The 27,336-nt window shown below is 38.3% G+C and overlaps 2 protein-coding genes and 1 long non-coding RNA gene across 3 annotated transcripts; 2 read left to right on the forward strand and 1 right to left on the reverse strand.

The window, feature by feature from the left end:
* The first annotated feature begins 9,489 nt into the window (after positions 1 to 9,489).
* On the forward strand, positions 9,490 to 11,414 carry LOC135706679 (uncharacterized). Its single transcript, XR_010518181.1, has 4 exons — positions 9,490 to 9,854; positions 9,915 to 10,201; positions 10,275 to 10,597; positions 10,659 to 11,414. It is a non-coding gene; the product is annotated as an uncharacterized LOC135706679 (long non-coding RNA).
* Positions 11,415 to 15,314: 3,900 nt separating this feature from the next.
* Vps16B (Vacuolar protein sorting 16B) lies at positions 15,315 to 17,082 on the forward strand. Its single transcript, XM_065228326.1, has 6 exons — positions 15,315 to 15,448; positions 15,514 to 16,031; positions 16,095 to 16,122; positions 16,195 to 16,342; positions 16,404 to 16,942; positions 17,010 to 17,082. The coding sequence occupies exons 1-6, from the start codon at positions 15,380 to 15,382 to the stop codon at positions 17,049 to 17,051; spliced, it is 1,344 nt and encodes a 447-aa protein (XP_065084398.1). The 5' UTR covers positions 15,315 to 15,379; the 3' UTR covers positions 17,052 to 17,082.
* On the reverse strand, positions 17,069 to 18,050 carry LOC135706681 (copper homeostasis protein cutC homolog). The gene is made up of 2 exons (XM_065228327.1): positions 17,464 to 18,050; positions 17,069 to 17,400 (listed from the first exon to the last, which is right to left on the reverse strand). The coding sequence occupies exons 1-2, from the start codon at positions 18,010 to 18,012 to the stop codon at positions 17,161 to 17,163; spliced, it is 789 nt and encodes a 262-aa protein (XP_065084399.1). The 5' UTR covers positions 18,013 to 18,050; the 3' UTR covers positions 17,069 to 17,160.
* Between the last annotated feature and the right edge of the window lie 9,286 nt (positions 18,051 to 27,336).

The following is a 27,336-nucleotide window of genomic DNA, read 5'->3' on the forward strand; positions in this document are numbered from 1 at the left end:
GTCTTTATCTTAATTTGATTCCATACTTTGGTTATACTAATGCAACTGACGTTTGTAATGTTTGATGAAATTGAAATAATTGATTCTTATGCAACAGAGGGACACTAGGGTTCTTTAATTGAATTTGATTTTTACATTTTTGTTTGATGATATACATGCTTATGGAAGGCGTTTATTTTTTTTCATTAAATTTGTGATTTTTGAGGAAATTTGAATTTTTGGTTTAAATTTCCTTGAAGCAACGGGGGGTGCTAGGAGTCTTTAGTTGAAGCTGATTTAATTTTTTAATTTTTGTTTCCTGAAATTGGAATTGATTTTTTTGTAATAAGGGACGCTAGAGGTCTTTATTTCAATTTTATTTCATACTTGGATGATGCTGATGCAATTGGAAAACTTTTGTAATGTATGACGAAATTGTAATTGTTGGATTTAATGCCATTGCAGCAACAGCGGGCGCTGAATTTGTTTTTTTTTTTTGTTTACTTTGATTATGTGCATGCTTCTGGAGGGCGTTTGAAAAATGAGGATATTGTATGTGTGGTTTCAAATATCTCTGATGCAACAGGGGGACGCTACACAGCAAAAAAATAATTTTAATATCACATAAAAGTGGATACACTTCAATCGTGTCGAAAATATGGTATAATATTACTTGCCAAAAAGGACAAATTTATCATTAATACAGTGCATGAACCAAGTCCCCGGCAACGTGACAGATAACCTTAGTTTCACGTACCCACTTGCAAATAGTAGATGTCGCCACACAACGTAAACAAAGAGACTGCCCTTCACCGCCGCAACGGTATTTCTCTATGGGAAACCAACTTTTTGTTTCACCATGTATGGATGTCAAACAACAAGCAACAATGACATATGAAAAGAGCGAATTTATGATTTTCGTGGTGAAATGAAATAAATCCAAACAAATCGAAACAGATTGAAGGAGGTCTTCCTTATATAATCAAATGGAAATAAATATACTTTGGTCACTTCTATTATATTTTGCTCTTGAATATTATCAGCCTTGAGAATAATGTTTCTGAGCATAGCTGTGCGATGAAGATAAAAGCCGTATCAATAAAAAGAATTTACTTCCCCATTCTTATATTGCGGGGTTAAAAAAATACAAAATTGATTCTTATTCGCGGTGAGTAACAGGTTTGCTGTGTGAAAACTAACATTTCGTATATCCATGCACTAACATAGTGTAGTACTTGAACTTCGACTTGAATGGGGTACGTTTTTAGATGTACTTGGGACCGATAGGCTAGTCAAGTAGTGAGCCAATTTAAAATCGTTAGTTTCATACGGTTGATTGTACTAACATTGTACTCTTTTAAGCTATTACCTCAAATTGTATATTATGCAGTACTAACTGCATTTAATTAGTACGCTCTTTCTCGCTGCAAAACCATTCTTTCTTTGTTCATCATCGACGACAATAGCAATAGCGTCGAAAACATCGAAAGTATCCACGCTCAATTCTCATTTGTTTCGATTCATTCGATGGCAATCACTTATTTTCGTTTTACAAATCATATGTTTAAGCTTTTGGTTTTGTTCTGCTCAAAGACATACGCGGCTTCACAAAAAAAGATTAATAAACTGATTATGTATATGCAATAAGATTATCTTTAAAAATACTTTTTATTTACTGTATGTCATTTCCGCATTCGCCCTATTCAGATAACACTTCTGAAATTTGTAAGTTTGACAGAACCACCAGCACCAAATTTTCGGGGTACACTGGAAAAGTACTGGAATTGTCAAGTTGCCCCCGGGTTGGCATGAACTGACATTACGCTACTTTTAAACGCTTGCTCGCATTTGAAATGCTGGCGCCATAGAAGTGTTATACAAGCCATAACATTTCGAACTTATCAGTGATACCAGTTATTTTTCAGGTCAAATACTAGATGCCTAGAATGCATCCCACGGGGGACACGTACCACATACTAGTCTGACGAATACAGAATAAAATGTTATTGAATATTACTTTCAAACAGTTAGTGATCACAGGATCGTAGCCAGGATTCAAATTAGGGGTCTCAAAAACTTTATATGGAGAATTTGGTCAGACCCCGATTAGCTGAACGCCATTAAACCAAACGCTATTAGACAGAACGTGGGAAAAGCAACGAGTGAAAAAATTGTATAAACAATCAATGCTTGGGAATGTCCATGATAGAGGGTCCCGAATAGAAATATACCATTAGCGATGGCAAGTCACGCGAAACGATTCTGAATGTTGATAACCTTTTTTACCGTCTAGCAAAGATGCTGAATGCAGCTGTCTTACATCCAGTATCTTCACTAGCGCGGTAGTGAATGTCGAGTTTTTAAAACTACCCGAGACACGTTTCAAGTTCTCGACAGCCAGACTCGCGTCGGAGACCACGCCTTCTACATCCACATCAAATGGCTCAAGTTTGTTCTGGAAAAAGTGATTTTTCGTATGGTTAAGATACATAACAACCCCCTTGTTCTATTGTAGATTTCCCCATTTACCATAGATTCTATTGTAAAAACAATAAATTCTATAGTTATTTTATTGTTGAGGACAGCACGATTTATTGTGAATACAATAAATCCTATTGTATGGTTAGGATACATTTCATTGTACCTCTATGGTTCTTTTTTTTACGGGTCGTCACCATTTAATGAATAAATGTAAAGATACAAAAAGTCTCAAAATATTGCTACGAATCGTTACCAAAATATCGATTGTGTTGCCAGATCAAAAATATCAACTTCTGTTGTCAAATCAAAATATCGATACACAGTACTGATATTTGTGATTTTTTATCCGCATAATTTCTAGTTTCGATCCCATGCCATCTGGTGTACTGATTTCGTTGTTGGTTGCTAATCCTCGGGTCCACGGCTGCTGTTGGTGAGCATATCAACGACAGGAAAACACATTCTAGTATTGATGTATTGGAATTTCTGTAAATCGTTTCATACATGAATTCAATATTTATTTTTCATTCCAAATGCTGAAAATCCTACAACGCATGCTATCATGGGTTATTAAATACGACATTAAATAAATAGATGTAAAGTTGAAGAACTACAATTGCAATCATTTTGCTTACTCTAACGATGTTTATTTTTCTTATAAGCGAGTGTTGTGTGGAAGAAGGTAAAATATCACTTTTGCGTGAAAATTAGTCCCGTCATTTGAAAAATAAACTGAACTGGCAATTGTGCGAATAAGTTCTCCCGTTGTTCTCTCTAGAGTATGAGCTTACTGACTGCGACAATTGTTGGCACGCTCACGTTATCTGTTCCCCTGTGTGTGAGACATATTTGGTTGGATGATATTTGGTCACCGTTTATGAATGGGTTATTAATTAATTAATTAATTGTGAAGCAACGCGTTCAGAAATGTTTGTTAGTTGACGACCTCTCACCGAAAGTGAAGAAGGTTGGGAACGATCTGATGGATGGAATAAACAAGTGATCCAGTATTAGCAGCGGGTAGAAACTAAATTGATTCACTGTTTGAGTAGCCTATTGGTCCCAAGTACTCCTATAGCGTACCCCATTCTAGTCGAAATTCTACTACTACACTATTTTTGTTTTGATTCGCTATGAGATTTTGACAGATTAAGAGATGAACTAGCCTCAGGCTAAAAATCTCTAAAATAAAGACAAAAAAAAAAAAAAAAAAAAATTTTGACAGATAAAACGAGGGGTTCGTGGATTCTCTTATGTTTCGAGGGGTGCATCGATTAGCTTGGGACCGTTGTTCTGGTACTGAGTGAGCCAAAATAATAATGATTTTCTTCGGGACCTTAGTGGCCTTAGAGTGACCCTAATAAAAATGTTATGGTTAATTTGCTTAACGACGTGTTCGGAGTATCATCCAAACCATTTGTGGAATAGTTCAACCATTTGGGTTATCGTTCGCGTACGGTAATTTTTTATTAGGGTACCTCTATGGTATTAGTATCTTAATCAGTAATTCTAGTATGAGGTGGTATATGAGTCTCTGGTACGAAAATTACAAAACCAAATGAAGCCGCCAGAAAAAATGAAAATAGATCAACCGGAGATGTTTAAATCAACGCCAAACCCCAATAAAAATTGTATGGTTAATTTGCTTAACGACGTGTTCTGGGTATCATCCAAACCATTTGTGGAATAGTTCAATGATTTGGGTTATCGTTCGTTTATGGTTATTTTTTATTAGGGAAATCATCACTCTGGGAAGTGAATCCGTGGGCAAGCTGCAGAATGAGCAACCCGTTGCTGTTTGTAATATTGAGCTGGACAAATACTTGGCAGAACCTCTTCTCTCAAGGATCAATGATCCTTTAGCATGGTGGGCTGAACGGAAATCGATCTACACAATGCTTTATACCGTAATGCAAGAAATTATTTGCATCCCACTACCTTCTAAATTATCGGCCTTAATTATAACCTGCAAGAAAATATTGGTATTATATAACTGTAAAATCGCTCTTCGAAATTATTCATCGAATACAATCCACAGACCCAAATATGATTTAAAATATATAGGTTGTTTTATTTAAAAGGACAAGTTGCTTGAAAACTATTAATTTGATTGAAAAGTATTTTTGCCAATTCTATTTTTTTTTCAAATATAAACAAATATAGAAAAAAAATCTATAAGAGCGAAGAACGGTTCCAAAGAACTAGTTCTTTATACCAGCGGGTAGAAACTAACGATTTTAAATTGATTCACTGCTTGAGTAGCCTATTGGTCCCAAGTACTTCTATGGCGTACCCCATTCTAGTTGAAATTCTATTACTACACTATGTTTGTTTTGATTCGCTATGAAAGTTTGACAGATAACATCAGGGGTGTGTGGATTCATGCAGCCAAAAATAATAATGATTTTCTTCGGGACCCAGTGGTCTTAGAGTTACCTCTATGTTTATACCGAATGGTTCTACAAGGTACTGTAAACTGAACTGTTTTGCCCATCTCTAGTTGGTCGGGTAGGTATGCTCATATCATTTTCGGTACATTTGACGGTCGAGAGAAGTGATAAAAACATTAGACTTGCTAATCCTGTGATGGAACGAAAGTTGAACAGGATATTGTAGGAAAACCCGAATCTGTACTGCGGATATTTGACGAAGTTTTCATGCGTTGTTAGGGATCGTCCATTAATTATGACACACTTTTAGGGGGGAGGGGGGTTTTGGAAATTGTGACGAGTCATACAAATAAAAAGGTTCATACAAAAAATGTGATAAAGGGGGGAGGGTGGATTGAAAATGGGCCAAATTTGCGTGACATAATTAATGGACCTTCCCTTATGGACGATAAAACTTATGTTCTGGAGGATTCCAAGCAGCTTCCAGGGCTGGCTCTCTATTCAGCTATGGCTAAAACTGCTACAGCTGAGTATTTCAGGACAAAGGATCGAAATTTCCCAAAAATACCTTATTTGGCAAGCAATTTGCACATGTGGCCGAAACAGTAAATCTTTCGTCACTACAGTCCACAATCAACAAGGAGATTTACCAGAAAGAGTGCCGGCAGAGACGATTGCTATCCTTCATCAAAAGTCACTAAGAAAACCTGTTCTGGCCCGATTTGACATCATGCCATTATGTTAAAACTGTGATGGAGTGGTACGAAGCAAATCAAGTGAATATTGTACAAAAAACCGCAAATTTGCAAAATTGTCCAAATGATGAAGCGGTAAAGCTTTCTGAAAAGAAACAAGGAATCAAAGATATCACACACTTCCAACAAATTTGCTGAAATAAACAACAATTGAAAAATAATGTGAAATTTGTGTTTTACTTAAATTTTGATGTGTCCGGATTATTGTAGATACAGACCTTAATGTTTTCATTTGGTGAAATCACAGGGATAAATATGACGAAATAAAAAAATAGTTTAAGGTTAAAACTTTGCTGAAGAAACTGTAGCCCTAAATCTTAGGCCAGGCGCCTATAAACAGTTTTGTGACCATAAGTTTTTTATTTCAAAATCTTCATGAACTTTTCGAAAACTGCATACAATACTGCATACGTTAAAATCTAAAAAAAAAACTGCCTTTTCGATAGTTGATTTCTGTTGAGGAAAGTACGGGGATCCACTTCTAGCAGCAATAGAAAGGCGATGTTGAAATGCACGTTTTGTTAGTGGAAAGCGTAGGGAAAACGCTCCTATAGTTGCGGTATGCTAGAAACGTTAGACTAGGTTCCTATAGATGTGTATGGAGTCTCGATACACAACCTAGTGCTTTTAACGTACCGCAACTATACGAGCGTTTACCCTAATTGTGTGAAATACAACTAGGACTGATACTTACATATTTGAAGGATGATTTTTTTAAACAACGTAGGGTGGGAACAGCTTCAGCATTGAAATCCGAAAAGATTAGCACACCTTTAGCAGAACAGTTGCGGTAAGTTAATTTTTTTTTGAAAGATGTGGGTACTTGTATCCAATGCGAGAAAATACGTGATTTGATGTGTTTACAAATTAACTTTTTGAGAACCGTTTGTAAAAATATTACTTTATGATTCCTAATCTTAAATTAGGCAATTTAAATAGAAAATATATGCTTTTAATTCAAATCAATAAGGTAGTGCACTCAATTTTGGCATGATTCGATTTTGGCATGTCTCGATTTTGGCGATACGATTTTTTTTTGAGAGTGCTAAAATTATACATTTTAAAAATAATGCTACATTTGATGAAGTTATACGCTAGGGAGTATTTGTAACTTATATTACGTCATTTTAAAGCACGTTGAAGTCGATGTTGTCAACATCGAGGCCAAAATGCTATTCGGTTTTGACAACATGGAAAAGTGAATTTTCTTTAAATATTCACAAATATAATTTTTCCATAGTTTTTCAACAGGATTCAGTTAGGAAGCATGGATTCTTATTGCTAACCTATTTTAGTACTCAATTGTGATACGTTGAAAAAGGTCTCGATTTTGGCAACGTAGATGAAGCAGTTGTGTTGCCAAATACCGAGATCTCACTGTACTATAAAACATTGTAGGATACATGATTTATCCATTCATAAAAATTTAACTGTTCAATAAACATGATGCAAGCGAACCGACTTGCAGGAAATCCTCACAAGTCAGACTCGCTTCGGTGACCACTCCTACAATTTCTACGTCACAACTGGGGACGTAGACTCGATATTCGATCGAAAAAAGCTCACAGGCAACAATCCGGGTTGCCTGCTTCAGGTCATCAACGGTAACGCGCAGTTTGTTTGGTGTCACCCTAAAGATATCGGTTACGGCCGAAAATTTGTTTGTCAGATCCTTCGAAATCCGAGCAATATTCAAAGGTTTTTGGTTGGGCCGCAAAAAAACAACCCACGGACCTTTCGAGTCATCAGGGTAAGCCTTGTGGCGGGGGGTCGCTGAGATTTTCGGGGGAACGAGTGGAGTAGGGGGCACAGGTGGACAAGGCGGCGATGGAGGGGAAGGGTGCGTAGGAGGAGAAAGGGGCAGTGGTAGACATTTCACTTTTGGATAGGCTCCAGTGCTCTTGCTGGTGGTTTGATCAAGGTGCTCTTCGAGGGTATCCATTTCCTCAGAGCTATCAAGCTTTTCAAATGAGGGAGACTTTATCGACTCATCATCAGAGATGTCAAGCGACAGACCCCGCCTTTATATTTATCATCCATTGCGGTGACTTAAGATACCACCGCAACGGACACAAATGTCAAATATATGGATTGAAATTGGAAAGGAAACAACAAGAAAAGGAAGTCAACACTGTGGGTGAATTGCTCAAAGTGTTAATAAAAAATAAAATATGGGGCTCAGTCGGTAAAGGCGCAGCTACAAAGCAAGACCATGCTAGAGGTGGCTGGGTTCGATTCCCGGTCTGGTCTAGGAATTTTTCGAGTTGGAAAATTTCTCGACTTCCCTGCGCATAAAGTATGATTGTACTTGCCACACAATTATACTAATGCAAAAATGGTACAGGCATCGAAAGCTCTCAATTAATAACTGTGGAAATGCATCTTGAGCACTAAGTTGAGAGCACGCAATAAGCTAATATGCGATGAGCAATAAGCTTGAAATGCGATGAAGGAAGAAGAAGAAGCAAAAAAAACTAAAAAGATAATGAATAATAATAAAAATAGTAATGGATGGGAAAGGAAATTCAACACTACAGGGGGATTAGGCGAGACAAAAAAAATAACTTATCTCTATATGCCGGTATGCCGGTGGCACTGCACACCACAAGGTGAATAAAAAAAAACTCCGATCGAAATCCGAAAAAAAACAAAACTTTTTGCGGCGTCGAGAGAGTAGCGTAAAGCAAACTTACTCTGTCGAACGTTCGACTAGGAATAATTTTTTTGAGCTTATGAAAAATAAAAAATTCTGAAGTAGGTATTGAAAACCTTGAACACTTAAAAATAATTCTACGATTTTTGTCAATTTTTAAGTGTCCAAGATTTTCATTTTCCATAAGTTCATCTAATCAAAATGACATCTGAAACAAAGTTGGGGGAATCTAGAGTGCCTTTTCAGAAGAAAAAAACACTGACAAGAAATAAAAATATTTGTTAAAAAGAAAACTGTTAAAACTTCAATAACAAAAAAAAAAATTCATTTTTTTAGATTTTTAACTTATGTTCGTATGTTTTTAAACTTTTTCCATAAATATTTTTGATTGTTTCTTCTGTATATTTTTTAGTTCAGAAAATCATTTACTATGCACAAATCACATAAATATTGGGTGAAAAAAAAAGTTCAAACATTTTATTAAAAGTTTATATTCTCCGTTTTTCTTCAATTTTGAAGTGTACATTGTGTCGCAAAAGTGCCCAAACAAGAAAACCCATAACCAGGGAATGATTGACACTTAAACTTATCCACTATCTACAGCTTGACATTCGCCAAGTCGAGTTAAGGACCATAGTTAAAACATAAAAGCTACATAAAGCAACTGCGATGGTCCCATTAAGTGGTTTCCATTGTATTTCTAGTCAAATTTGTAATGTGTATTAAGTTTGAATGATCTTATTTATACATGCATATCTCAATTTTCAATTACATGCCGCTCATGGCAAGTCCAGGCATAAATCAGCTAGCCGAGAACAACACGTATTAAGTTAGGTTCATACCATTGCTTCTTATGCACCCGTTTGGCTGTTTTTCAAACTTTTCCAGGACAAAGCTTTTGTGATATCGTGCATATTTAAAAAAAATGTGTTTGGTGATAAAAACTATGGATATTGTCCTGCTTTTTCTCCAGAGTTCAAATGCAATGTCCTCCTTTTCAATTTATTGTTATGGTAATCCTACCTGAAACCTATGGCGATTTTTGTGTTAAATTTCATTGATTGGAAATTGTTTTTGCTTCAGAAGGCTTTAGACCTATATGGAGTTTTTATAAACCTAGTGCCTAGATCGTAACTGCAATACCTTTTCATTGTAATAGTAATCGTTAATGTCTCCAAATTTAATCATACCGATTTTTAGGTTGCTCTTATTAATGAACCGGATCAGAACATTAATTCTTACCATCTAAACTATCCTACTGGTGACGGAAATGCTTATGTGGTGAGTCTCTCTGCTTTGAATGTTATCTTCTTTCAAGTTGCGTGTTTTCATATTTTGATTAACATAATCACTCATCATACGACGCTTAAACCTAGTACCTAACATGCATGTCACCCATTGTTACAACTTATTTCGACATTTAATACCTGTTTATCCTGTGAACAGGATAACGGATTGCGTGCCATTAGTCCCGCCACGGTTACCATAGTTATGGATATTTTGTCCAAGCGGGAAAGCGATTCGAGCTTACGCCAGCTCGTACTGCAATGTTTCACCATGATGGCAATCATATTGCAAAAATCTAGTCCTGAACAGGTACAGTAGTTTTCGACTGCATTGCAATCGTGTAGCTAATTACCATCGCTCTAATTTTAGCGCCAAATCGATTTACTTACTATTTTTCAACTGTATCTGGGAGCCGTTCACACCTTACTGGAAACGGAACATTTCCTGCAGAAAGGATCGCCGAGGTTATATTTCGAGGTGAAAGTTTCGAGGTGTCGCCAAATGATGATAATTACATTGACGTCGGGGCTCTGACTACTATTATCGGAGTGATAGAGCACTTCCTACAGGGGCACGTAAACAAGCATGTACTGTGCAATGCCATGTTCGAAGCAAAATTTATACCCAGTCTAGTGCTGATCACGGAACGAGTTAAGGTAAGAGTTGCACTTACTCGCCGCCCACAAACATTCAAGATAGTTGTTGGCTTTTCGTTTATCTCCACAACAGATCTGGCATATCGATCATCAAACATTGGGCTCAACACTGGTCAGGAATTTCCATAAGCTTTGCAGCAGTTCTGAAAAAATCCACTACAATCTAATGCATACCAACAACGTGAACGTTTTGTTCGATGGATTGAAACTTTTCGGGCGACCGTCTCACGATTTGGTATGCGATTGTTTGTACTTTGCCTTCGAGGGAGGCGAATACCATAGTTTGAACGCTCGAATCGTTATCAAGCTGGTGGAGTGGATACCTGTGATGGCTGAGGCGGAACAAAACTACACCAGTGACGTACTGCTGAAGAAGTGTTCGGCCAGCATTCAAAGGTAAAAAAACCCTTCAACCTGTTTAAAAAACAAACAAATAAATCGACATTATTTTTTTAAGCAAACATTCAATATCGGAGCAACGGATGATTAAGTGTATCGTGGATTACTGCTTGGAAGATCAACATAAATTGTCAGCGAAATGCGCTATAAATTTGCTTAAACTAATAGAGGAACTCGCCAAGCATAGTATCCACCCGAATATCTCCGGTTGCTCAGGAACGAGGCTAACTTTGAGTATAGAAAACAGTTACTGGAAGTCATTATGAAGGTTTCTCAACAGGCTGTCACTTGGAATTACCCCGATAGAGTATCTGGATATCCAAGGTAACACAAATGGCATTACAATTCCCGAAATACGTAAATGGGATACCGCCCATGGGTTCGTGTTTCATGCTTGGGTTCGACTTGATAAAGACGTAGAACATTTCAACGACGCGGAAGGCATCAATCTGCAAAACTATCGCAGACATTTATTCAGCTTGACGACGAATTTCGGAACCGGGTATGAATTTTTCATCCAGAAAAACGGCAATTTTGTGGTTAGTGTCATCACGAAAAAGGAATTTTTCACCGCAACCGCTCAGTCGACCCACTTGCTGGATGGTCGATGGCATTCGATTACTGGAAGCGTAGTTCCACCGAAGAGATTGTTTTCCTACCATCAAATCAACGTTTATATAGACTCGGTGCAGAAGCTTGGATCAACGATGAAATATGCAGCATTTGCCGAGGTGAATATTATATGTGTACCGCCAAAACCTGCTACAGTAGATGATTAGAATTCGAAGAAATAAAAGTTTTTGACACGTTAATTGGAACACGAGCTGTAAATGGCACACTGATGGTAGTAAAAAAAATGAATAAATGCAAATTGATTTAATACTTGTTTAAAAAATAACAAACCTCTATTTTCGGCAAAAGATATCGACAAGGTATGTACGGCAAAAAATTTACGTCTTCAAAAGATCTAAAAGTTATTTGAAGACACTTTTGCTGAGAAATTTTAAATAAGAAAAGCAAAATAAAACGTTTTGTTTTAAGTCACCTTAACCCTAATTTATGAACATTACTCTAAACCGGTCAATTTAAGAAATACAAACTCTTCTCTTTCTACAAAGTTGCTTGAAATAAGCTAAGCTACAACTTTAAAAAAATGCATTATTTCTTTAAAAAAAGTTAAATTTTTGATATCAATGATCAATATCAATATCAATAACACATACAAAATAATAAGAAGCACCTTAGAATTAAATGTTATAAAAATTGTAGAAGACAAGCTTTTTGCGTTTTCGACCACTGTGCACTGTACATTAAATTTAGAAAAGCTGTGTAATGAAATAGGCCTGAAGTAGTAGTATAGACTATGTCAAGAATCATAAGGGCCTAACTGCGATGATCGATTCTCTTCACCAATTTCCCGACATTTTTCCAATACAGTGTTGTAATATGTTGTATTGGCTAGCAAAAGCAATAGCAAACTCATCGAATGGGAAAGTCGATGAAGATAATCGGTATTTTTTTTACTTTTTGCTTACCATAGGCACTGTTTTACTAATAATATTGTAATTTTTTGCTGAATGTTAGGTAATCGTTGCTTACCCATAATTTAGATGTGTGCACTTTTTGAGATTATCGATATTTTTCACAGATTATTCCGTATTTTTTTTAATGATTATCGTTTACATTGTTAGCATGCTATAATCCCCCATACACAATTTTACTCAAATCTCTAAAAGCGTTAGGTCAACTCAGGTTAGGCGACTAAAAGTAGACTTATCCACTATTTAGTTTAAAGCATTATCAATTTTCATACGGTTTCACTTAGTTTTGAGTTATTTGTCACTCACTAAAACTTCGTAATGAGTTATCAATTTTTTTTTTCAAAAATCATTGAATTTTATTAATTTTTGAATAGCTTTCAACGGTCGTGTATGCTCTGTTATGCTTGTGTAATGTACATTGCAGACATTGAGGTGTAATATGTGATTTAGGCAGCATGCACGGTAACCGCAAAATACTCAATAATTACTATAAAAGACTTAATATTGACTACAAGGTATGCATTTTCGAGGGAAACTGGAACTACCCATTAAATGAGTAAATTTTTTACCCATTTATGAGTATTTGTTTACTCATAAATGAATACTTACTACTAATTTTTGTACTTTGTAGTCATTATTGGGTATTTTGCGGTAACCGTGTTTAGTATACCTTTGCAAAGTTCCACATTTCCATAACTGTTGCACGGTCGATGAGAATAGTCAAAATTGATAAAAGTTGAGAGCACATCAAAATTGAGTTCAATTTGACTCAATTTAGCAAAAAGTCAATTTTCTCACATGGTGATGAATAATGTCTATTTATTAACTTATTAAGATAGCTATGGCGTTGTTTTTTTTACCTTATTTAATGATGTTGTCTTTTTTCCTAAAAAGTAAATGCTTATCAAATTAGGGTAGTTTCAAATTAGCGTAAATTTTTTTTTCTTAACATTAGCATTAGCATTAAGCAAGTTGCACAAATTCGTAGGTGGTACAAGTTCCAGACTATTGTTTGAGAGTATTGCCACCTCCATCCGTTACCGTTTTGTCCGAGATTTGGGATTGATCTCGGCCTCTTAGATGGAAGAAGCACTATCTCCAACAATCGAGAACTGTCCTGGCCACGCCCTTGAAACTGGTGGGGATGGGCAGGATTGTCAGTTGAACACTTACTTAAGAGAGATGCAGAGAACTCTACGACCTCTCATAAGTGTCACAGGAGTTTGGAGGTTGGTTGGTGGGGAAGGTAAGCCATAGGATACGTTCGGTAAACGTTGCTGGCAGATTTTCGATAGTAATGATTGTTGTATGTGTCAAAAAATGTGTGTGTCTGTGTGAGTATTTTATTTAATAAAAAATTTAAAGCTTTCACCAATGTTGTGATTTTTACAGCAGCTTCTTGTTCTGTTTGAATTCCATGTTTTTATCGTGGTGACATTGCCCAGGCTACGCTACCAGTATCTTTTGCTGGCGGTCTTTGTCATCGGTTGACTCGTGGAAGCGTGAGGTAGGAACTTGTGAGGACCAGAGCTGTTAGAACAACACTCCTTCCAGGTTGTCGACTCACCATTTGTAGCCCGTAAAATATTTTTTCTTAACATGGACACAACATTATACTCAAATTTGAGTTCGGTTTACTAGAAAATGGCAAAAAGAGCTTTACTGGAATGAATGAGTTAAAGTTTACTCAAATTTGATTAAATGACACTAATATTTTTTTTAGATTTTCCAACAACAGTTTACTCATTCTGCAGTTTAGAGTAAATTCAACGGAAATTTGAGTAGTATTTTTTTTCGTGTCGCGCGAACAAACTTGCACACAAGATTTCATAATGTTGTATTTGCTCGCGCACTTGTATGCAAGTTGCCCCCTTTCTGGTGCCCATGGAAAACATCATTGCTCGCGCGGATCGATTGTCCGCGCATTGACGAGTGCACGGATGGATTTGAGTTCACTCACTCGACAAAAAGTGACACAACAGCGGGGCCCTGTTTACTAAAAATGAACACATGTGTTCATTTTTAGTAAACAGGGCCCCGCTGTTGTGTCACTTTTTGTCGAGTGAGTGAACTTAAATCCATCCGTGCACTTCACGCTAACTTGAAAGTACCCATTAATGAGTAAAAAAAGAACCATTTTGAAGAAAAGTGGCTTAACTCATGAAATGAGTAAAACCTATTTTACTCATTAATGAGTATTCAGCGAATACGTCAAAAAAATGGGTACTTTTCATCCATCATGTTTTTTCTGCACATGAGTAAAATGTACCCATTTTATTGATTCGTTTTTTTTGCTCCAGGCTGCTGTCAGCAAACGTGTTAAAAAAAATTCAAATCAAAAAAATACTTCATATTCTTTATTGCACATAAACACTTAATCATAATCACAATACATATTACATAAATAAGTAGAATTTACCCATAGGCAGGGTTGCAGACATTCAAGCTTAGTATTTTCCCTCAGAGCGGTTTCACATTCGGTCCAGATCACTGCTGGGAGCTGTCCACGAGGGATGCTACTGATCGAACTGACCCTTCCGCATGTAAATCACATTTTAATCACAGATGATTTTCACTTACCTAAAACGGAACACATTTGTAGAACATATACAATTTACATCATAATTGCACTTTTAATATTTACCTCGTAACAATAGGTACCAGATCGTGTCCAGATCTTCGCTATTCGGGGTTTTTCGGCTTAACTCTCATCATCTTTCTGTGTCTGATAGTAAAGAAAAAATTAATCACCCGGCCGTAGCACTATTTCCAATAAACTTTTCCACCTCAATAAGCATTAGCCGGAACAAACTAATATATCCATTGGACCTCCGTCACATAATCGCAGTACTCGTCTAAATATTTTAAATGTGATTTTTACCGATTTGCACGCAATATAAAAATGATTAAACATTCTGTCCTGCGCGTCCAGTTCTTTAGAGATGTCTTGAAGTTAATTGAAGACACATATTTAACCATTTTAACAGTAGAATATATTTTCAAAAATGGGGAAAAAGTACCCGCTTTTCGTTTTTGAATAATACCCATTTTTTGACAGTTTTGAATAACTTAAAAAAATGAATACAAGAAACTCATTTAATGGGTACTTTCGAGTTAGCGTGTTGTCTATTTAACAGCGATATGTTTGTTGGCGTTTATTTTGGTTGGCATTTTCTGTGAAACTTTTACTAGACATTTTATTAAAATCCCACCGTAATAGGGATACAAATTCTTGGAAATGGAGTCCAAGGATGACGACTACTGGAACGACTCCACCAACAAATCGTTCAACTTCGATGAAGATGATGTGAGTAATTAAATTCCCAGTTCATGCTTGGCTTGTGCTGATCGTTCTGTTTACAACGCAAACAGGTGGCCGTTTTGGAAATTCCATCCGGCTCCAGTAACCGACGCAGCTTGTTTGGCGAGGATACCGCGTCGGAGGTCAACTATGCCAGCGTTCAGAATGAACTCCCATTACACATGATAATCTCTGAGGAAGATCTGACGTCTATTATGGAAGATCAATCCAGGAATGAGATGCCCGTGCCGAAGGGAATCAGTCTGGAAGAAGAGGTGAAATTGCTCCGAAAGAAGCTGCAGGATTTTAGCTATGCACCGTCGGCTTTGTCGGTCGTAGCCAGGTTGATACTGGGGAAACCCTGTTCGTTGGAAATGTTCCGATCGCTGCAGGAGAAAGAAGAACTCCTGGACGAGGCTGTGGCCTGTGGGAATGGGAATGCGATGTTGAAAGTTGTTCTCTTTTTGGAGAATACTTTGAAGAAGAAACTGTTTCATCGGTTCCTTCAGACCAGACCAGAAGCGGTTAGCCACTACGTAAATTATATGGCACTGAGACTAAAGGTCACCGAGTGTACGGATCTGTTGACGTAAGTTGCTGGGAAAATTGTTAGATGTTTGAAATGACTACAGTTTTTTTGTTTTTTTTTCAGATACCTTGGAAGGCATCACGAAGCAAGTGTAAGTTATTTTGATTCCATAACTGTTGCTTAATGAGCTGGATTAAATCTTATTCTTCGTAAAATGTTTCAGTTGTTGCAGTTTTCAATCTACGTTAGAAGCACATCCAACATTGAATTCAAACGTCAAAGATTGAAAAAGATCTACAGTGACTATTTCTCTCAACCAGGGGCGAACAGCTTCTACGCCCAACTCGTGGCAAACTACATCAATTTACTAGGTATTTCTGGAACCTTCTAAAATATATTCAGTTTCCATTGAACAAAGATTTAACTTTTCAGAACTCCAAGTAGCGGAACAACACTCGAATAGTTCAACATCTGGATCGATCTTGGACCAATCCGTACTGGAAACCCTGTACTACATCTGCAGTCGATACAAATGGGGCGATACGTCTCTTCAAACGAACGAGAATCCTTTTAAGTTGGCCGAAGCCCACCACGTGGGACAGTCCCAGTTCGAGTGGATCGCCCTGAACGAACGGGCAAAGCGGCAGGCATGGTTGGACTTTGAGCACATCTTCGAGAAGAAAGCGTGGCTCAATCTAAAGCAAAAGTCCTTCAACATTCACATTCCAATCGACAAGACGATACTGAGGTTGTTTGCCCTGCATGCGCCGGATCCAGTGTTGAATAACTTTCTCGTCAAAGTAGAGGATCCTCAGCGAAGACTAGCCCTGGCAAGAAGAGTAAATGCGAAGCGAGGGATAGTGGACGCATTGGTGGCCTTGAAAGACCGATCGGAGCTGGACAGTTTTGCTCAGTCACTGGAGAGTGGTACCGAAGAGAAGTACTACGCAGACAAAGCCCTGAAGTCATTGGTACGTACACACGGTCATTGAATTGATACATATATAACCGATCCATTAATTTCTACCGTGCTTTTAGAACACTAAGTGGAAAAGTGATGCGATCAAGCTGATCAAATGAAAGCCCTCTTTATTTATTAACGTCTAGTTCATATATTTTATACATTTTTAATTTTTTTCAATGCGGAATGTGGAAGATCTCTGCCGTAGAAGTGTATCACATCCCATCATCAGATTGAATTGATGTACATTTTGATTTCCTTCACAATTGCCTCGTCACAAACGAGAAAATCTTCACCATCATCCGCATTGCCACCCATCGAAAGGGAGCTTCGGTTCTTGGGGTTCATTTTCATCGATCGAGCCGAAGCATGAATTGCCTTGCAGTCAGTTTTTTGAACTATTTCCTGTGCATTACCAGGTGACACTCCCGATCCAGGCATGATGGTTAATCGAGATCGATCAGTGTTCTGTTTGTGCGTAAGAAACAAAATTGTTATCATACCCAATCAAGATGCTTATGTCGTACCTACATATTCGACGAATTTAATCATATCCATCAGATTATCGATTCCCTTGACAGCTGTACTTTCAAACCCACTAGTCAGAACCGTGGTAAACCCTAACGACTCAATTAGTGTCAAATTATCCAACATCTTGCTCCGATCGGTACAATCAAACGCTCTGTGAAAGGTAACCGGCTTCTTAAGTTTCAATGCCTCCACCATTACCATCGTGCAGTACTCCGGATGAACTTCCCCAGAATCGTTCAACGCTCCAAACACAAACCCGTCGGCGCCGTTCTCAGCCAGCAGGGCCAAATCGTGCAGCATAATCTTCATCTCAGTCTCACTGTAGCAAAAATCACTTCCCCGGCGACAGCGTATCATCGCGTACAGCTGCACCACCGAGTTTTGATAGTTGTCCTGGATGAAATTTCGTATCTCCCGCAGTAGTCCCACCGATGGAGTTAGTCCGCCTTCGCTCAAGGCTGCGCACACTTCCAGACGATCTGCTCCGCCACGGATTGCAGCCGAGGCAGACTCGAAGGAATCGATACAGATTTCAAGCAGCGGGGCCATTGTTGGCTTGACAATTGAATTTAAACAAAAAACAAATCCTGTGAGCACAACACAAACATAAAGACATCACATAAAAAAGCAATCATGTCGTCTTGGCAGTACCATATTGTGCCATCTAATATAGGTTTAGAACTTTCAAAAGAAACATTAGGTATTTAATGCGGTCAAACCACAATGGCATAATTATATGCATCGCTTTGTTCAGTGATATTATGAAAGATAATTCCACAATTCTGAGAAGAGGGGTTGCTAGAAAAACAGAAAAAAAGCGCCGAACAGCGAATGACAGCCATAAATATATATATACGTATACGCTTTTTTAGGATTTTTTTAGCGGTTCAAACATTATTAAGGTACTACACAACAAACAATGAAAGCTGAAAAGAGGCTGTTCATAAACTGTTTTATATAAACTATTAGGTCACACCGGACTCTGAGCCAGATGATGGAACAGTAGCATCAAGCACCAAGGTTGAAGCAAGGTGAGTGGGTTGCATGGACGGCTCAAAAGATACTGACGAGGATGACGGAAAATGCCACAATTCAATATTTTTCAATTTTGTTTTTATTAGTATCATATAAAACAAAAAATATTCGTAAAAATCAAAACAATGAACTTTATGTTTGAAAAGAAATAACATTAAGTTTGCTGAACCACGTTCTCATTTTAAAACAAGATAAAGTTCATCATGAACCACCATATTCTTAATTTGACAGTTCTGCAATTTCATTTCAAAAGTCAAAACTTTTAATTTGACATTTCCAAAAATTTAACCATAAAAGTTTTGACTTTTAAAATCAAACGATTCAGAATTTTTATTTTAATTGTTCATCATGTCTTTTGCAATTGAAAGTTTCTGACTTTCTACCAAAAAGAACCTATGCAAACTTTTATTTCTACCAATGGTTTTTTTTTTTAATTCTATTATAACGTTTATTTTTTGTGTGTACGGATAAACATATACATCAGTGCTGAGATTTGTCATTGTCATTGACAGACTTTTGCGCGATATTGACAAAATTGTTTGTCACATAGTCAATGATAGACTTGATCCTCAAAAAAATCTTTGTCAAAATCTCATTCAGTTTTTCGTCAATGACAAAGATTCACCTGGTAACAGAAAGGGTAATTTCTTGCATTCTGAGTCACATTATTGTTATCCAAGCTGTTCAGGACGTAGATGCTTGTTCACTTTAATGGCTCCATGTGAATGTTTTCCTCAAGACATTTAATTTCATTTTAAATTTAGCTAATAAACAAATCAGCACATGTTCGTCACTGACAAAAATGCCACTGACAATTGACATGGTTTGCCTTAACGATGACTGTTAGCTCAAACGAGTGACCAAAGCAGAATTTTGATTATCACCGTGTATTGTCGAAATTGTGCAGCACTGATATACATACACTTTTTTGGAATTTGTATGTAGACAATTGTCAAAATTGAACTAAAATAAAGCTCGAAAGTCTGACTTCCGATTTCCGGAACTACTTCCGGCTTTTACGGAAATCATGACTTTTACATTGTTGTTGTTAACAATATCGATAGTTCATTTGCAATGCTACCAGTCTCGTCGGAAGTCAATTCATCAGCGATATACCTACATACATATAATTTTTATCTAAATGCACAAAGGCCCATCCAAATATTACGTAACGCAAAAGGGAATGACAGGCTACCCGGCAATGCGATAAATGCAGATAAATTTCACATAGGTATTCAAAGTGTTTTTATGTTACTTCATACGCGAAGTTTGCGATTTTCAGAGTTGGTTGGAAATGCGATCTAACACGAAGCTTTAGTGTGATAATTTATTAGTTAGAGAAAAGTCTTAGAATAGGGTAGGTAGATAGTTCCGTTAGAGTACGGCGGTATGAAAATTGAATAGAAGTTGAAAATGAGCGAAGGGCCATTAATGGGACAGTGCAATTTTCTATAAATGATCTTTCCTTTTTCTCTTTCTCTTTTTAATTTTTTTCACAAGTTTGAAGCTTTTCTTAGTAAAACACTCTTGAAATTTTACCTCGAAAAAATGAGAACTCACTCTACAATTCTTTTTGAATACTTTACAGCTTATTTGAAAATTTTCCAAAAATATCCATTTGTATTGTTCAGATGACGCATTGTTCTCAGAAAAATTTAAGAACATCACATTTTTATTGATGAGCCTAATCTTTAGATCCATAGCCATAGGTCAACATTAGAGCCATTTCTCCTATCTCTGAATTTCCTTGGATGTCTTCTTCTCGGAACTTATGGGGTACTATTCCTATATTTCACGAGTATTGTTTTTAACTTTATTTGTTCCAAATTAAAGTTAAATTACATTTAATTTTAGTCTAGGTGATCCAGCTAAAGCCTGGTACGCAGCTGAAAGGAAATCAGAAAAGTATTTTTTGAGATTTATTCCCAACAGAAAATTTGACAGCTATAGGAAGGTGTCTGTTGCCTAATTTTGAGATCATAGCGTGGTGTCATGAAATTGTAAAATCAACAATAATGAGTTTTTATAGCCTGGTGCGCAGCTGAAAAGTAATGACGTTTTTACGTGCTACGGGATAGGAAACGGAATGCTAAAGAAATTACTTTTCATTAGCATTTCTTGACCCAGTATGCAGTTCAAAAGAAATTGGTAAAGGAAAGATCGATTATATTGGTATCGTGAACGACATGAAGGTGGCGTATTCCAAATTAAATTTCACTTTCCTTGCGGAATAATGATCTGATCAATTGTTCCGCTGGGTAATGTTGGCGTTTGTTGCAAAACTGATGTTTTGGATGCATTTTGAGCATGAGCATGATTGACCGCCCACGGTTGCTACTCTGTTATTGCCAGACCAGCTGTAATTACACAGAACCAATAGACAATGCTTGGGACAAGCAATCATCCTCAATGTGTAAAACTGGTGATTCCAAATTAGGCAATACCAGCGCCAGCCGCGCCTGAACGCATGTTAAGAAAGGAATGGGTAGGAATGTGTTGACGTGACACTCGTTTTGATGGAAGCCGAGAACACCTCTGCACGGAATGTTGTTGATGTTGGGATGTTGGGTAAGAGGGTTGGGTTTGTAGCAGGGTTCGTTTTGGTAAACGATAAGCTTAATTGATGTCCTAACGATCATATAACGCGAAGGAGCTTGGGATTAACCCCCGGTCTTCTGCTCAGTAAGCAAAAATGTTTGCCACTAGGCAGAGGAGCTCCTTTTTAATCATCGAGTTGCTGTTATTACCATGTAGTCATGTTAACAAATAAAACGATTGGCGAATCTTGAATGTGGATAGGCTTGAGATTAGACTCATGGTGTTCTGCTCAGTAAGCAAAAACGGTTGATCTAAGGCCACCGAGCCCCTCATATCACATTATACCGAGGGGGTGACTCTATCCAAGATGCAGGAATTTTGTTGCTTTGCTGTTGTGAGATGCACTCGCACTTAATAGATACCCGAAAAAAAATAACAAAAATACAATAAAAAACAATGTAATAATAAGACGAAAATTATTGTCTTAACAATGATTTATATTGTTACGTCTACAATAAATTTACCTTGATTTATGTTGTACAAAACAATAAATTTCATGGTAAATGGAAAATTTACAATAAAAAAGGGGGGTTGTTAAGTATCTTAACAATGAAATTTTCATGATTTTCCCATATATTTTTTTTTCAATAACATTATATATTATTGTTATTTTACTGTTGGTTGGCGAATTTATTGATTAAAAAAAATAACAGTGTACTTTAGAGTGTATGTGTTGGCTTGACAGATCTACTTTATCGACTTTAAAAATAAATCGAAAAAATAAAACATTGCCCCGGGAAGGGAAGGGGGTGGGTATGTCTGTTACGGGTGGTCCTTTTTTTACTGGTTATGGATCGAGATTCGATCCGGAACTTGTGAGAAATGCAGGCCCCTGCGCTCGATATCCCTAGGTCACGTCTCCTTGGTGGTTGAGCGTCGTTGATAAGTTAATGCATTCGACTGGAGAGAATCGCCCATGAAATATGCTTCCACCTGAGAGTTCCTTCATGACATCTTCAAGTGGTGGAATTTTTTATTATTATTGTATGATTATTGACTGCACGGAAAAGGTCTCCATTAAGCTTTAGAGAGGGTCTAGGATAAGATATGAGCGGACGCGGACTGCCTGGTTTTGAGCCAAACGAACTGTCAAAGCCAGAGCCATACGAGCAGCGCCTATCTTAATTACATTAGCAGTGTTGCTGACCCTCTCATAGTCTGCATGCTTCAATCAGATTTATTTTTATTGTTCGTGAAGTAACCCACAATGAAAATACACCAATATTTAATGTAACAACAATTTTTATTGTAATAGAGTTGTTCATTATTGTTCATGATCGAATCATGTTAACAATAAAATAAATGAAAAATACGATAAAAATCATTGTAACAACATTTTATTATCATTCCACATCGAACGCTCGACTGTTTCGGTCAAGTATTGCTTGCACTCCGTAATCGGTACTAGTTTTTTTCCCCTATTGAGGTTTTTTTTTCAATCCGCTTTCATACTGAGTGGTGTTGTAGTATACAACAGTGCAGTGAGCATCGCGGAATTGTAATTGCCGCTCAATCGTTCGAGAAAGGAAGCAGTCATTTCCGGCCGAGTCCGGCAGATGAGCTGTACATCTCTAACCAACAAGTTTCATCGCATCACGAAACGGCAAACTCAAGGTCATCGAGTTCACCAGCCGGCGAGCCAGCCGGTGCTTTGTTGCAAACACTCGAGGGCAACAATAGAACGATCATCACCATCATTCTCACATCAGGATAGATCATCGTCATCAGCCACACTCCGTGCGCTTGTGTGGAGAGTTAAGTAACAAACGGTTATCTTCCGTTCTCCGCAACCTGATTAATCTCCATACAGTGTAGATTAACTTTTCTGACACTGTTTTTTCCTGAAAAAATTTTCATTTTTTTTTTTTTTTCTCTTTTTTTTTCATTTACTGTTTTTTTTTTGCAAGTTGATTAATCTCCCTATAGTGTTGATTAACTTTCCTGGCATTATTTTTTTCCATTTTAAAGTTTTTTTTTTTTTTTGCTTTGTTGGATTAAGTATTATTTTTACCGTTATATTTTTTGGATAAGTTTATTTTTTTCTTATTTTTTTTTTTTATTTATTTTTTTTTCTCAACGCATATATATATATATATATATATATATATATAAATATATATATATATTTCCTTTTTTATGTCGAAATCTGTTGCGGAGGTACTTAAGACCCCGCAATGGATGAAACCAATGATGGCGGGGGTATTTCGCTAGCAGATATCTCCGATGATGAGTCTGTTAAATCTCCATCATTCGAAAATCTGCTTCTCACTGAAGAGGAAATGGATACCTCAGGGGATTCTACTTCGGACCCCAAAACGAGCACTGGAGCTTACCCAAAGGTGATGTCTAAACAACAACCTCCTTCACCCCCTGCCCCCCCTTCTCCACCATCGCCCCCTCGTCCACCTGTTCCCCCTACTCCAACCGTTCCCTTAAAAATTTCTGCGACCCCCCGCCATAAAGCTTACCCAAGCGACTCAAAAGGTCCGTGGGTTGTTTTTTTCCGGCCCAAACAAAAACCTTTGAATATTTCTCGGATTTCGAAGGATCTGACAAAACATTTTTCGGCCGTAACCGATATCTTTAAGGTAACGTCAAACAAACTGCGCGTTACCGTTGATGACCTGAAACAGGCAAACCGGATTGTTGCCTGTGAGCTTTTTTCGATCGAATATCGAGTCTACGTCCCCAGTTGTGACGTAGAAATTGAAGGAGTGGTCACCGAATCGAGTCTGACTTGTGAGGATTTCCTGCAAGTCGAATCTTTCGGCATTTTCAAAAACCGTGCCCTCCCGAAAGTCAAGATACTGGACTGCATTCAACTGCAGTCAGTGTCGCACATAGGCACAAAAAAAAAGTATACCCTCTCAGATTCGTTTCGTGTGACCTTTTCAGGATCGGCATTACCTGACTACGTCACAATTGGGAAGGTTCGACTACCTGTACGCTTGTTTGTACCGAGGGTAATGAATTGCTTGAAATGCAAACAACTAGGTCACACCGCGGACTTTTGTTCCAACAAACCGTGGTGCGATCAATGTGGGGAGGAGCATACGGAGGGTCCTTGTCATGCTACCCCAAAATGCGTTTACTGTAAGGATGCTCCGCATGCTCTGAGTGATTGCCCGAAGTACAAACAGCAGGGAGAAAAACTAAAGCGGTCTTTGCAAGCTCGCTCTAAGCGCTCGTTAGCAGAAATTTTAAAAACGACCGCTTCATCTTCCCAAACCACCCCAAAAAGCAACAACACATTCCACCTCCTGCCAGATGATGATCAGGGCTCTGACTCAGAGGTGGGTGAGAGTAATCCTTTTGTCTTTAATGGCAACACGAGGAAGCGGTCCAAAATAAACGTCACCCAAAAACCTCGTAAGGCCTCTCGTATGGACTACCAACCTACCTTGACAAATTTAAGAGGTAGCGGAAATGTACCGAAACCCCCACCACCGGGATTTAAATCTTGTAATTTTAACAAGGACTTTCCGCCACTTCCGGGATCATCTAAAACCCCAGATATCCCAGTTTTTCAGCCAGAAAAACAGCTGAATAATCAGCAAGAACATGATGCCATGTTCACGTTTTCTGAAATTGTGGAGAGCATCTTCAATATATTCAACGTCTCTGACTCAACTCGGAACATTATTAATTTAGTGCTTCCATTCGTGAAAACTCTTTTGAAGCAACTAGCTTCTAGGTGGTCCTTCCTTGCATCGATCATATCCTTTGATGGATAATTTTCCGAATGAGGTCGGGGATATGATCTCTGTTCTTCAGTGGAACTGTAGAAGTCTTATACCGAAACTTGACACATTCAAATTTTTAGTTCACAACTCACTTTGTGATGCATTTGCTCTTTGTGAAACATGGCTTTCTTCAGACACCGATCTCCCTTTCCACGATTTTAACATTATTCGCCTTGATCGAGCAGATTCGTATGGAGGGGTGCTTCTCGGGATTCATAAGCTCCATTCCTTTCATAGAATCGATCTGCCTTCCGTGACAGGCATTGAAGTTGTCGCATGTCAGGTAAATATTCGAGGTAAAAGCCTCAGTATTGCCTCAGTATATCTTCCTCCAAGAACTGCGATTTCTCGCCAAGGTCTCTCAGATATCTGCTCAGCTTTATCTGAGCCTCGGTTGATCTTAGGAGATTTTAACTCCCACGGTACAGGCTGGGGGGAACTGTACGATGACAACCGCTCAACCCTGATATACGACCTTTGCGATAACTTCAATATGACAATTCTAAACACTGGGGAAGTAACACGAGTGGCCAAACCTCCAGCAAGAGAAAGTAGATTAGACCTCTCCCTCAGTTCGAGCTCACTATCGTTGGATTGCTCGTGGAAAGTAATTCAAGATCCCTACGGTAGTGACCACTTGCCAATCAAAATTTCTATTACCAATGGTTCATCTTCCACTCGCTCGGTTGACATCGCGTACGACCTCACGAAAAACATCGACTGGCAAAAATTTGCGTCCGCGGTTCTCGGTGGTACTGATTCGGTTGAGATACTCCCTCCGCTGGATGAGTACTCCTTTTTATCGCGACTTATCGTTGACTGCGCTCTTCAAGCACAGACGAAACGCGTTCCGGGTGTTTTCGTTCGCAAACGACCTCTCACTCCGTGGTGGGATAAGGATTGCACCGACGCGAACAGCGAGAAGTCCGCCGCGTTTAAACGCTTCCGCAAACACGGTAAGGTCGAGGATTTCGAGCGGTACACCGACCTCGAGAAAACTTTTAAGAGCTTGATTAAAGCCAAAAAACGCGGTTACTGGCGTCGGTTCGTCGATGGTTTGTCGAGAGAGACTTCGATGAGAACACTCTGGAATGTCGGCAGGAGAATGCGCAACGCGTCATCACCGGTCAACGAAGACAAGGAGTACTCAGACAGTTGGATATTCAGCTTCGCGCAGAAAGTTTGCCCGGATTCGGTGTCGGTTCAAACCAACGTTCGTGATAGTCCGTCGGGTAGTAACGAAATAGATTCTCCGTTTTCGATGGTGGAATTCTCACTTGCTCTCCTCTCATGTAACAACTCAGCTCCAGGAATGGATAGAATCAAGTTCAACTTGCTCAAAAATCTCCCAGACGTCGCGAAGAGACGCTTGTTGAACTTATTCAATCAATTTCTGGAGCACAACATTGTTCCGGATGATTGGAGGCAAGTAAGAGTTATCGCCATTCGAAAACCCGGTAAACCCGCGTCGGATTATAACTCGTACCGTCCCATCGCGATGCTGTCCTGTATACGGAAATTGTTGGAGAAAATGATTCTTTTTCGTCTAGACAAATGGGTCGAGTCGAATGGTTTACTTTCAGATACGCAATTTGGATTTCGGAGAGGCAAAGGAACGAGCGACTGTCTTGCGTTGCTTTCAACTGAAATTCAACTGGCCTATGCGCAAAAACAGCAAATGGGTTCAGTTTTCTTGGATATTAAGGGGGCTTTTGATTCTGTTTGTATCGATGTCCTTTCGGATAAACTCCACGATAGTGGGCTTTCACCAATTATGAACAACTATTTGAGCAACTTGTTGTCTGAGAAATATATGAGCTTTTCTCATGGAAACTCGACAACTTCACGAATTAGTTACATGGGTCTCCCCCAGGGCTCATGTTTAAGCCCCCTTCTTTATAATTTTTACGTTAAAGACATTGATGGTTGTCTTGATGAAAATTGCTCGCTAAGGCAGCTTGCAGATGACGGCGTTGTGTCCGTTATAGGGCCAAGTGCACCGGACCTGCAAGGACCATTGCAAGATACCTTAGACAATTTGTCTACTTGGGCTATGAAGCTGGGTATCGAATTCTCTCCGGAGAAAACTGAGTTGGTTGTTTTTTCTAGGAAGCATCATCCTGCACAGTTACAGCTTCAACTAAAGGGTAGAACAATCACTCAAAGTATATCTTTCAAGTATTTAGGTGTCTGGTTCGATTCCAAATGCACATGGGGAAAACATATTGCGTATCTAAAACAAAAATGCCAACAAAGAATCAATTTTCTTCGTACAATTACCGGAACTTGGTGGGGAGCACACCCGGAAGATCTTATCAGGTTGTATCGAACAACCATCTTGTCGGTTCTAGAGTACGGTAGCTTCTGCTTTCAATCCGCGGCGAAAACACATATCTTGAAGCTGCAACGAGTTCAATACCGTTGCCTCCGAATCGCGCTTGGCTGTATGCACTCGACGCATACGATGAGCCTCGAAGTACTCGCGGGTGTTCTCCCA

This window comes from Ochlerotatus camptorhynchus, unplaced genomic scaffold (assembly GCF_037179485.1).
Source record: "Ochlerotatus camptorhynchus isolate MF236.1 unplaced genomic scaffold, CSIRO-AGI_Acam_v1.1 ptg000285l, whole genome shotgun sequence".
Classification (NCBI taxonomy): domain Eukaryota; kingdom Metazoa; phylum Arthropoda; class Insecta; order Diptera; family Culicidae; genus Ochlerotatus; species Ochlerotatus camptorhynchus.

Bases quoted from the DNA above. Each gene is read 5' to 3' on its own strand.
- Vps16B (XM_065228326.1), top strand. From the start codon at position 15,380: ATGGAGTCCAAGGATGACGACTACTGGAACGACTCCACCAACAAATCG. The intron at 15,449-15,513 runs GTGAGTAATTAA...CAACGCAAACAG, and splicing joins TCAACTTCGATGAAGATGAT to GTGGCCGTTTTGGAAATTCC. The intron at 16,123-16,194 runs GTAAGTTATTTT...AAAATGTTTCAG, and splicing joins GAAGGCATCACGAAGCAAGT to TTGTTGCAGTTTTCAATCTA.
- LOC135706681 (XM_065228327.1), bottom strand. From the start codon at position 18,012: ATGGCCCCGCTGCTTGAAATCTGTATCGATTCCTTCGAGTCTGCCTCG. The intron at 17,401-17,463 runs GTAGGTACGACA...ACGCACAAACAG, and splicing joins TGATTAAATTCGTCGAATAT to AACACTGATCGATCTCGATT.